The following is a 12500-nucleotide window of genomic DNA, read 5'->3' as shown; positions in this document are numbered from 1 at the left end:
ATCCATAACATATCTAACAGATCTAACAGTTTTAAATCAGACTTATTTAGATGACTCCACTGACCAAATCTGACACCAATCCCTATTTTTAAAATCACGGATCAACACTTCTCTCCCTGTCAGGAAAAAAGAAGAAAGAAAAAAACTCCAGTTCATCATTATGCCCACTTTCATTCTGAGCATGCTTTTTGTTTGCCTTCTTCCCTGTCGTGTCCTTGGCATTCTCGCTTTAAAAGTAAAATGGACTCGCACGCTTGTGCTGACTCCCCGACTTTCCGCAAGACAAAAGGCAGGATCATTAGCCATAAGGATCCCACATGTGACTTGGCAGACAATAATGCCTTATGATCAAACAACTTGTCAGGGCGACCCGTTGAAATGAAAGGGGCGCAAAAAAAAAAAAAATTCAATAGAGGATCAATCAAATTTCAGAGCCCGGGTAACAAATAGTGCTGATGAGGCAAGGATGGCAATCTCTCCAGAGCCAGAGGGTGTTGGGGGGGGGGGGGGGGGGGGGGGGGGGGGGCAGTTCATTTGGATATTTGTTCTCTCTCATGAATGTTCCACCGCATGACACCACTAACTGCTAATCACATTTCACAAAAAGCTATGCTTTTAAGAATGTTGAAAAGAAGAGAAGGTTCTTTTTAATCTTTGAAATGCCTCAAAAGTGACAGAAAAGCTCTCTCCTGCCAAGATGTAAGGCTTAGATGGGGAGTTAAATGTGCTGTGGTCAGCTAAGTGTATCTGGTGCGCGGGGGGAAAGCAAATTTAATAATGTATCATCGTGCACTGGCGAAGGTGAAATCTCGCTGTCCATCACAAAACAAGGGCTCGTTTCATGTTACCCTCCATTTCAAAGGAGCAGGGGCTTCACTGAAGCATCTGCACTGACATCCAAGCCTTTACAGTGTGTGCTGTTGCAGACCTGAGTGTTATGGCTTATCTCTGATGTGCTTTATCTGATGTGCCCAGCTAGCGGTGGATGCTAATGTTTGTCTAGGAACTATTTTTTTCTTCTCCCCATTAGTGATACCCTTTATTGAGCTAACCTCATTAGAATTCATCCATTTACCTGCCTTGATAATGAGCAATAATATGAATCGCATTATTATTTGTTTTACTCCCACTTTAAATACATATCTGAACATCTGCCCTCTGTGCGATGCACATGGCAGGGAATATATTTACCTGCTTGTCCTTGGACAGACGAAATGTAACAATTAGTAGGATAATTTTCTTTGCTGGTAATTTGCGATTCAAAATAACACAAAGCACAGCGACTGTCACAGTCAGATAAGGTTGACCCTGACTTTGTATTTAATATGCACCTTTGTTGTTGTTTTCTCATAAGCACAATCACGACATCGTACTTCGGAGGACATGTTTGTATAATTTCATGTTTATATGTAAACAGCACACAGGCTAAGCAGCACGTCAAGACAAACACATTCCTAAATGTTTACTGCGGACTATCATGTTTACAGGGATGCTGAACACTATTCTTTTTTTCCCCCTCTCCCTCCTGTCTTTGGCATTCGGAGTCTTATTAAAGTGAAGTTCCCTTAGATACTCCATGTAATACTGCTCTCTTATCATTCCGTGGAGTTGTAGCTGACTTGAGGACATTGTGAGTCAAACCTTTAAATTTTGACTCGGCTGTAATTACACTCCGATACTTAGGCTTTTATATCCTTTCACTGCGAGGTAAATCATTCCTAATAAAAAAGGAACAGGGGGTGGAGGAAAAACTGCTGGAAGACTAATTCTCTGCTGTCTTTTGGCTCTACTCTTGTGTTTGAAAGCCTTTCCTAAGTATCTCAGTCACCTTGACTTTGCAGCAGTCGAAGGCGGAAAACGCTGTTGCTTATCCAGTCTAACCCCAGCCTGTCAATTAGGTGTTTAAAAATTAATCTCTTTAACTGGAAATACCATGCCGGCTTTTCTTTCGTCTGCAAATGGAGTGTTATTAATTCAAGCGGCACAAAGCCAGTGTTATGAATAATGTTATCAAAACAGATTTCCACACGTTTAACACATCACCCCCCATTTAAAAACCCTTAAGTATTTTTATAACTGTGAACCGGCCGCAAATGGATTTGCATCCATTTTCGTTTTTTTTTCTTCCTCAGGAGTCAGACGGGGCTCCTAAGCTCCTTGTCTTTTATTTTTTCTCTCCTCTCCTCTAAGTTTACATTTCCATTTTTTTATTTTTTCTCTCTCTTTCATCCCCCCCTTCTAAAAGCTCCTCAGTACATAGAGCCTGGATTAGTGCCAGAATCGACTGTCAACAGAACACAACAACATCCTGAGTCCCAGTAGGATTGCAGGCCCGTACAATGACATTAATATGTCGGCCCATCCTCCACACAGCCCGCTGTGTTCTCTGATCAGGCTGCATACTATCTATCGCCGCATACTTGTTCTATCAAAGTATGGTAATTGTACTGGATTCCATCTTCTTTTTTGTTTGAATGTTTGAATGTATTTTAATTGATATGAAATATGTAGAGTGTCACATTTACATAGCGCTGCTGAAAGGGACTGGCTAGCATATGAAAGCAGGGCTCAGTTGCAGCTTGCTCAGTGGATCTGCGGTGTCGGTGTTGAGTTGCCCTCTCGAGTTAATTGTGAACAGATAAAGGAGTGGAAACAGGGGATACAAGGAACGTATAGCTAGTGTATAGTTCCTACAACCAAGTTTTGTCATATGACAGAAATGTATAGTGTAATACATTCGAACTAAAAGGTCAGAGACAGTGGGTTAATAGATTGTGTGATGGTTTTTAGGTGTCACATTCACAGAATAAAACTGCTAACCACAGCATAAATGTCTTACAGTAGTACTCCTTCATTATAAACTCATATGCTAAGGATGCATTGAATCAGTTTAAGAGCATAACATTTGTCATTTGAAAACCCTCATACTCTATGTTTACCACATATATCATGGACAACAGTCTGAGGCCTGTGTTTCCTTGGTGTTTGTCTGCGAGATCTGAGATATCCATAAATAAGACCGTCACAATAGACAGATCTTCCGTGGATCGTATTAGCCTTTCAAACCCTGCAGTCCAATTAATTCAAGGCCTTGAGAGCTGTGCCTTGGTTACTCAATCCCCTTACCTTTTTTTAATCAGGTTACGTAAGCCACTTTGGCAGACTCTCTCTCTCTCTCTCACCTCCTTCAAAGAGGACTTGTTTACTGAATGCTGCCCATCATTGTACGACGAAGACTTTGTTTCAAGGTGCATCGTCTGTCCATGAGACCAAAAGCCATGGAGGCGTTTCCCTTTGCTTTCATTCATTCTTTTTTATGCAGTCATCACAAGCAGTCAAGCCTTTAATCCTCGGCGGTCCGATAATGACATCGCCTCTGCATTTATTGCATGGGTTGGGGTGGCGGTGGCAGTGGTGATGGGGTGGAGGAAAACGCTGACTTTGAACAAATGAACACCCTGACCTTTATGCAATAAATATGACACGGGACGCATAAAAAGAGGAGGGGAGGAAAAAAAACCGACAAGATATCTTCCTCTCGGATGTGCGTCACCCTGTGTTTCTCTCAGGTTGGAAGAAGAAAGGAAAAAACACACACACTCTGCAATAGGAGAGTGATCTGCGAAAGCCACTTTGAGTCGTTTGTGCATAATTTATGAAGCACGTATAAATTGCAGAAGAACATCAGTCAGGAAATGTATGCATCTTCTCCTGGTGACATCCATTTTTGATGGCCAAGAGGAAGGCAGGCCGTCGTGCCGATTTGGTACAGCGCCTTGAAATATTGTACCTGTAGCAATTTCCCGAAATATAGCGCTCTTACATTTGACCCTCCATAAAATCTCATATTTACCCGACTGTGATAAGTGAGAGTCATTTGACTGTTGTCTTGAAAACGGCACCTTGAGATCCCCCATTTGCCTCGTTGGTGAACTGTGGAGAAGTGGCCGAGGTTACACTATGATAGCTGCTTTGTTTTGTCCCTGACGCTCAGCGACAGTTAAGGATTTATGAATATTTCCTCTCCTCCCTCTCCTGCCCATCTGTGCAGCTATCTTCCCATGGCCTTGAGAATATGTTTCAATTTATTAAGGCAAAGCCAAAAAAAAAGGCTGCCTCATTATTTCCGAGGGAGACCAGAGTGGCAATCTGAATTGGTTATTAATGGGCAGGCGATGCCATAGGGCAGTTGAAATTTAATGATATTCCACAAGAAAATATGAGGGTGTCACTTTCCAAAAAGTCATGCTAAATGTCAGCGTTTTAAGGTCCCGCCGCTAATTTTATGCCCGTGCACAGTAATGTTTTGGAGAGCGTTTAGGAAAACACGGCCCAGTGGCTGGGCTTATTATCCTTCTCACCTTCCCTCCTTTTTCAAATGGGTTTGTGCAGCAAGCGATTTAATCTCTAAGTGTAGGGACCATTAGGAAAAAGGGGGGAAAAAGAGGGAGGGGTTGGGGATGGAGGTGTATTTGTGTGTTGGGGGGGGGGAGAGAGTGTGGTTGAAAGGGAGAAAAAAGGCCCACTTTCTTTTTTCTTTCCCAGATAAGAGTCTCTGAGCCAAATGTTACCTGATAATCCGGGGCCAGGCCTACTCTCCCACTTGACTTTGTCTCGCAGCGTGTACGGGCCAATGGCTCATTTTCCTCACTGCGCTAAAGGGCTTATTAATCAGAAAAGAGTGTGCTTGGCGCGGGGTGTGTTTGTGTGGGTGCCTGGTTGGAAAAGGTTGGTGGGGATGTTGATGGAGTTGATGGAGTATGGAGCGGAGCAGCAGGCTGGACGACCATAATCTTCACTGGACATATGTCCAGCACATGGGTGTGATCACTCACACTAAAGGGAATCTACACAGCACAGGTTTTCTCAGTATGCTAGCTATTTGAGTGTGCTATCTATTGGAGTCTTAATGTACACACACTGCTGCTGAATGTGTGCAATAACTATGTTCTCTCATCCATATGGATCTAGACTTCTTTCTTTGTGTATTCTTTTTAGTTTGCTTCGTTTGTGAACAGTGTTCACTCAGACCACAGACAACCTAGACAGGTGCTAAGGCTGGGAGCAGGTCCACGTATTAAAAAAGGGCTGGGTGTTTTTAACACAGATAGTGCTTTATGCACATGTCTCGCCTCTCTCTTTCTCTCTCTCTCTCCCTTCTTTCTTTTTTTTTCTCCAAAGGTTAGTGGTGTGTAACGTAATATTGTCTCCATTTACTAGGCTGAAAGGTCATAACCACTCCCACAGAGGGAGGCAACTTCTTCAGCCACAGTGGCAGGTCAAAGAAAATGTAATTGTCTGCTGAAAGCACTGGCCAGCCCTTTGTGGAGAGTAAACTGACATCCTCCAGGTTTTAGCATTCAATTCTCCTGCTGGGAGGAACACAAGTTTGCAAGGACACAGGCTTCACCTGTCAATATATCACAGTGACTGCCCAGCCAAATGCTGCAATGCTCCCTTTCTCCTCTCCTCTCCCCTCCCTCCTACCTCCGCCTCTTGTTTTTCTTCCTCTCTCTCTTTCTCTCTCTCTCTCCCTCTCGTTCTCTCTCTCTCTCTCTCACCCAACTTCCTCTGTATTCGACGGTCTCCCTCTCTTTGTCCATATTGAAGGTGTCTATGATCTACCTTTCTCCCTCTCTCCCTCTACCCCCTCTCTCCCCTTGTCTCGCTCTCTTTCTCTCTCTCTCCGTCGGCTCCTTTCGTTCACATGAGGCATCAGCTGAAAGGCCCACTGGGAGCCCAATTCAAACAGCGCAACTGGAAACATATGGCAGATTTTCAGCTCCCAAGGTCAATTAAAGCTATTTATCGAGGAGAATGTTTCTAAATATTATTCTCCGCTCATCCCGCAACGCATTGAGCAGGGCGCTTAATGAAAAATCAGTGGGGTTGTTTTGGGCTCTCCTTGTTTTGACTTTCCATCAAAGATCATCAAAAAAGATGCTTCAAGTGGTGATTTTCAGATTTATTATTATTTTATCTTTCGTTATCACAGGCATCTTCATCTTCTTTTCAGTTTTTTAGATTTTTTGTTTGTTTTTTCTCACGCATTCTTGGCACAGCCTGGCATACCCTAGACCAAGTGCTCCTCACTGTACAAATCTAATATCATGTAAATTGGAGATAAGCCTAAATCCCTCCAAGTGATATTTTTTACATTCATAGTTTGTCAAGTCAATTTCTGGGCTCCTGGTTTAGCAACACAACACATAAGGAGTGAGAAAATTAACTGGAAAGGTGATTTATCACCTCTAGCAAACTGTCAAGGACTCAACAGACATGCAGGGATGAGGATGTGGGAAGGGGGGGTGTGGGGGTGAGAGACCAGGGAAACAGAGGGAGGGATGAGGAGGGTGAGTTGGGGTGGGGGGACGTTGGCATTATTTTAAATTATGGCATTCAATTCCGAACGCATTGTATTTACAGCGTCCCATTTTTATTTGTGGCTCCTATTATCCCAGCGAAACACTAGCATGAAATGTTATTTGTGCCACGGGTGACCTGAAAGGATTTCATAAGTATTTCAGAGTGGTGGGAGTGGAGAGAGAGAGCGAGAGAGAGAGAGAGAGAGAGAGAGAGAGAGAGAGAGAGAGAGAGCGAGAGAGAGAGAGAGAGAGAAAAAGAGAAAGTGGGGCTGTCACATCTGCTGTTGGCAGCCTCGCAGGAGAAATATCACCTGGAAACGGAGGAGCTCTCTCTCTCTCTCTCTCTCTCTCTCTCCTAGTGTTTCCATCTCAGTGGGGTCTGGCACTGTAATTAAGTTGAAGTCAATGATTCTGGACTGGTGGTGAGCAGTAAATGTCCAAACACATGTCAACGTAGAAGAAGAGAGAGAAACGGAAAAACACAGACAGGAAATATAATGTAGAATAAGTCAACATAGAATGCACTTGTTTTTGACACATGCACAGAAGTCCTAATAAAACATGGCTATGTTAGGCAAAGCCGATCTGCTGCATTCACAGCCAGAAAGAGAGAGAGAGTGTTGGCGTCCAGGCAATTGGAGGCTAGACACAGTGTTGGCTTTCAAACGCGTGACAGATTGTTTTTCGGTAACAAAGCGGTCAGAAACTCCCTGTGATCCAGCATTGTGCTGCGTGCCGAGGTCCTGCTGAGTCCAGAGCAGAAGTGGGTTAAAGCGGTGATTTATGATTAGCGCTGTCGTGAAATAAGGGACAGAAATGCCTGCAAATCAATTCTGTGTGTCTCCGACAACCGCATCTCTGTGTTGTTCATCATGTACAGACACATGCCTTCTGCCTCCTTCTCTCCGCCCCCCCCAAACCCCACCCCCACCCCCCGCCTTCTTTTTCTTCTTCTTCTTCAGGGGTGTGAAGGATAGGAATAGGACTTTTTTTAATTAAACAGTTCTCTGTTCACTGAAATAACAGTGCGTGTGGTCAGCACCCGAGAGTTGGTCCACTAACTTCCTGATATTGTTATTGTTTTAATCAAGCCAGGCAATATGGCTCTCTTTAGGCCACAGATTCAGTGCCTTGTTATTGCTTACTGAGAGAACGTTTTCCGTTATTGTCAATTAGCTTTCCCCTCTTTGCTTGCCTGCTCACTCACCTCTACATTTACCGGTTCAAACCAAGAATCATCACGGGGGAAACTTAAAAGGTGGACTGTTGTGTTTTTGCTTTTAATTTAGGAAATTAAATCACATGCAAATGTTTCCCCATTAGCCAGCCATCCGTCTTAATTAATAAAGTGGAATGAAGCGCATGTTAAATTGATGGGGGGAGGGAGGGGGATTTTGGGGTGGTTGGGGAGACGTGAGGGGGCACGGTGCGGGATCTCTCCGGATCCGTGGGCCTCGTCTCGGCCTTTCCCGTCTTCCAAGAACTCGGAATTCAGAAATCTCTCACAGCGGCAGGCTAATATTCAACTGTTGGTCGGCTGCGTGTTTCCTGGGCATTTTGCAGATGCTCGGAATAATCTCCAATGTTTTTGCTCAATCTGCTCAGGAGAGGGATGAAATAAATACTCTAAACTAATTAATACACCACCAGCTGTTCCCAAGACTGGGCTGGCACTAGTGAATATTGATGGGAGGGAAGGGCCTCCTTCAGTGGCGGCTGTGTTTGTGCATGATTTAGGCTGCCATATAAACACATATTAATTCTGAATGAGCAGGGATTTGGGGTAATTCCACAAACACATACAAAATCTCCCCCAAAAAGATGTGACAGGATTGAAAGAAAGAACGAGATGTGTGGGGGGGGGAGAAAGATCAAGCAATCGGCACTCGTAGGAATCAGCTGTCTGTATCTCCAACATGTGCTAGTCTCGTCGTTCCCTGGCTCCCTCCCTTCCTCTCTCCCTGCCTTGTGAGGCGTATCAATTTGTAGCCTACTAAATGTTTCTATGCTCACGCGGCTTCCTCATTTTGAGTGGCACGTCGAGACTGCATGGCTGCGCTCCGATGTTGTGGGCACGCTGCGTGCGTGTCTGTGTGTTTTCCTCGTAACGCGTTCGTAATTACAGCAGGCGGCGGGACCGCTCTGCAGATGTCCTCCCGCCAGAGAGATGTATGGCAGATGATGTCATCACCAGGCCCGACAGACTCCGTCTCGAAAGTATGCTTTCGGTATGCTTTGCTCTGCATCTTTGGCTCTGGTGGGACATCTGTTTAGGGTTTACTGTGATGGGTGCTCTTCCCTCCCCTCCTTCTGATGCTGTTTGAACCTGAGGTCTGGCGATGGGGGGGGGGGGGGGGGGCAGAAGGAGAGGGGGGTAACCATCCTCAGGCACAGGGGTAAACAGAGAAAAAGATGAAAAGGTTCAGGTGGACGGTGTTTTTTTTCCCCAACGAGCAAGGCTGTGCTTTTACCATGCATACATGTAAATGTGTTTCAGTAGTGGATTGTGTTGTGTCCTTTGCATCCACTCGCTTGATTGTCATTCAAACTGCTGTGCTGGAGGGGAAAAAAACACCCACCTCTGTTTATATTGATTTCTATGTCTCTCTTGGGCTCAAACTGTAGAGGTGAATGGGATTGTGTGCTTGTAGGTTGTCTGAGCCCATCTCCCCCATCATACACTACCCCCCTACAAGCAGCATCCAACAGTCCCCCAATCCAACAGTCTCAACTCAACCCTTGAGTGAACCAAAAGCTCCGAGCCACAATCACAATTTAGTTTCAATGGAAAGTGGCCAGCCTGTCTGGGAATGAAAGAAATGCATTTGCTCTAGCTGGCTTTCCCTCATCCACGCTGGCCTGGAATGGTCTGGTGTGGTCGGGGGCGGGAAGGTGCCAGGGGAGAAGTGAGAAGGATGTAGTGTTGAGACGTGGCAAATGAGGCCTCGGCGTCCGGTGCCATATGGCCTTTGTTGAGGAAGCCAGTGCCCTGGCAAATCTAAGCCCGCCATACGCGCCCGCTTGAGAGTGCTGCTTGTATGTGTATGAGAGAGTGTATGGGAGAGCAAGTAGGGCCAGATGGGGAAAGGGCGGGGCACCACTGCTCCCATGTCTCTTCCCACGACGATATAGATAACAAATGACCGCAGAGATATTTCAAAGAAGTACGAACAAAAAAAAAGGACAAGGAGACAGGGGAGAGGAGGAGTGGTTGAAGAGGAGTTTTTATGCCCCCTGACGTTCACGAATTGCTCATTCCTCTCATGTAGGCTATGAGGACCATCTCTAGGGGATAGCGCATACTGTCCGCATACTGTAGCATCAATAAAGAAGGATTACCCTGACAACGGAGAAGCTCACCATCAATCATTCCCTCTCGCCTGATTGGCCAGGCTAACGTTAGATGCAAATGTGATTTTCGCACAAACAATGTGCACACACTAACTGGACCAAATGCTGGTATATCTTTTTGGCATGTGACACTTTTTTGTTGTTGTTCTTTTGCATGTGCTTGCTGCTGGTTGGAATCAAGTTTTTAATGTGAGTTTTTTTTCTCTCCATCTCTCTCTCTCTCTCTCTCTCTCTCTTTCTCTCTTTCTGTCATCCTCTCTCTGTCTTTCCCTCCATTTTTTGCCACCAGAAGAACACCACCTGTGCACGCCAACAGCGAGGGATAGTTACGAGAGGCTGTCGCTGGCCAGCCAGGCTTTGCCCCCAGGATTCCCCTCCCCCTTCCTCTTTCCTGACGGCCTGTCTTCGATAGAGACTTTGCTGACTAACATCCAGGTGAGCTCCCCTCACATCCCACCGTACCCCTGCAGAGCAACTCCACTCCAAATACACGCTGACAAGAGCGAAGATGATCTCTCTCGCTTTCTCCCATCGGGCCATACAGTCAATGCATATCGTGCCGATTAATACACAGATAGAGCCTTCACTGACTGGTTGTCATCAATATCGACCCGCCACCCCCTTCTCCTTGTGCTCTCCTTTCCTGGAAATTGGAGCTGTAGTGATTGGAATCAGGTGTTCTCTTTATCAAGTGCACGACTCGAGGAGACACGCTATTTTAGATATGCTTCGAGGACGCTACTGTAATATTTTAAACGTCCTCTGTGGAATTCGGTGTCATTTGTCGCCGCAGAGAGAGACGGAGAGAGAGAGAGAGAGAGAGAGAAAGAGAGAGAGAGAGATGTTGAGGTAGAGGAGTGAAAGGATTTGCATTGTTTGCGACGCTATCTTAAAAGCTCCATATCAGGCTCTTTGTGACGGTGGCTGCGGTGCGCGGGTCTCGTTGTTGCCGTGCAAATGTGGCCCCTAGTCAGGAAGATGAATGCGCTTGATTATCATCGCTTTCTAAGACTAATGATGTGAATACAGTGCTGGGACCGGGGAGAGTCCCGCTTGTTGCGCTCTTGTGTTACGGACATGAGATTCGAGGTGATCCTTTTGGCCCCAACGATAATTAGTCCGACTCTTCAGAGCCGGAGAAGTCGACTAAGTCATCTTTAATCTCGATCTCAGGGTAACATTTTGATTGAGCATTTATATACAAATCAACAAAATGTACCCAAGCAGAAAATTGAGATAAAGCAACGTTGACTAAATTGGGGTCATAAGAACGAACAATTAGTATGATATAGCCCATTGCATTTGGTTTAATTGCATGTGTATGGGGAATAATTGTTTTGAAATAGTCATGGCACGGTTTGTATTGCCAGTATGCAAATCTCCATCTCTCTGAACATTATCTCCAGAGAAGCCCATTTTTTTGCATGTTTTATTTATGTAAATATTTCCCAGGATACGTTTTTTTTTTCATGCATGACCCAGCCAAACAAATCCATGGCTTTAAGTCTATCTCTTAAAATTTGTAATTATGTTCATACTTATTGATTTATTTTCGCCACACATGCACATTTGTAATCTTAACAACTCTATGGAGAGGTCTGTGAACTCATTCAGGATGGTGACCTTGTTGTCCCCCCCCTCTCTCAGCTTGCGTTTCACCCTTGTGGCCAAAACAGGGTCAGTCCACTCGCCGAACACACTTTGCATGGATTTACATGGGCTTTGAAACACATTCATCTCCAATGTTTTCCTACATTATACAGAAGATGTAAATCACGAGTGTGGATTTGGGTAAATGCAAAGGAAAGGGTCATGTCAGGTTATCTTGTCGTGCAAGGTAATTTCTCATATGTTTATGTCTGTGTCTGTGTCTGTGTGTGTGTGTGTGTGTGTGTGTGTGTGTGTGTGTGTGTGTGTGTGTGTGTGTGTGTGTAGGGGCTCCTAAAGGTGGCCATAGATAACGCACGTGCCCAGGAGAAGCAGGTGCAACTGGAGAAGACTGAGCTGAAGATGGAGCTCTTCAGAGAAAGGGAGCTCAGAGAGACTATGGAGAAACAACTCGCTATCGAGCAGAAGAACAGAGGTAACACACACATACACACACACACACACACACACACACACACACACACACACACACACACTCACACACACACACACACTCACACCGGACACAAGAACACACAGACACGCACTCTCAGCTCTCACCACTCACATCTCATACACACACACACAAACTCTGTAATTTCCCACACATACACACACACTCACTGATGCTCTGACATACACACATATTATACAGTATATTATACATCATAAACACATATGACATACACAATTCTTTCACACACTCTCTCTGAAATGTATAGACATCAGCACATAAGACACAATTACATGCTCATAATAATACCCCCCTCTACACAGACATAGAAGCAAGCACAACTGCACACAGAGCAGACACTTCACCAGCGCCTAGATGGCTTACATGAGCTTCCTCTAACCAGAACATGAATAATCAAGCACATTAAACACTCCATAACCAGCTGTATTTATGTGCGGATCAATTTACAAACAGGGATTGATTATGCATACACGGCCACTTACCAGAGCACAGTGTGAATAGTAACTCAATGTTAATGTGTGTGTTTTCAAAGATGAAACATTCATATGCTTTAATATGGAGGCCACCATGTCGCTTTTGGAGATACAGTCAGCATTATTCCCTATTAGAGAGTTAATACTCGTAATTACGAGCACACATTATGATATTAATATGAATGATTT

At 44.8% G+C, this 12500-nt stretch overlaps 1 protein-coding gene across 1 annotated transcript in view; it reads left to right on the top strand.

The window, feature by feature from the left end:
* Positions 1 to 12500, top strand: part of dachd (dachshund d) — a gene marked incomplete at its 5' end in the record, with an annotated part of 114506 nt that overhangs the window by 92933 nt on the left and 9073 nt on the right. Inside the window, 2 exons of the mRNA XM_080839528.1 lie at positions 10006 to 10151; positions 11652 to 11799. Of these exons, the coding sequence (XP_080695654.1) occupies positions 10006 to 10151; positions 11652 to 11799 (294 nt within the window). The remainder of the gene's footprint in view (positions 1 to 10005; positions 10152 to 11651; positions 11800 to 12500) is intronic.

Source organism: Sprattus sprattus, assembly GCF_963457725.1.
Source record: "Sprattus sprattus genome assembly, chromosome: 5".
NCBI lineage: Eukaryota > Metazoa > Chordata > Actinopteri > Clupeiformes > Clupeidae > Sprattus > Sprattus sprattus.
The sequence above is the reverse complement of the archived record's forward strand: the minus strand, read 5'-3'. Positions and strand labels throughout refer to the sequence as shown.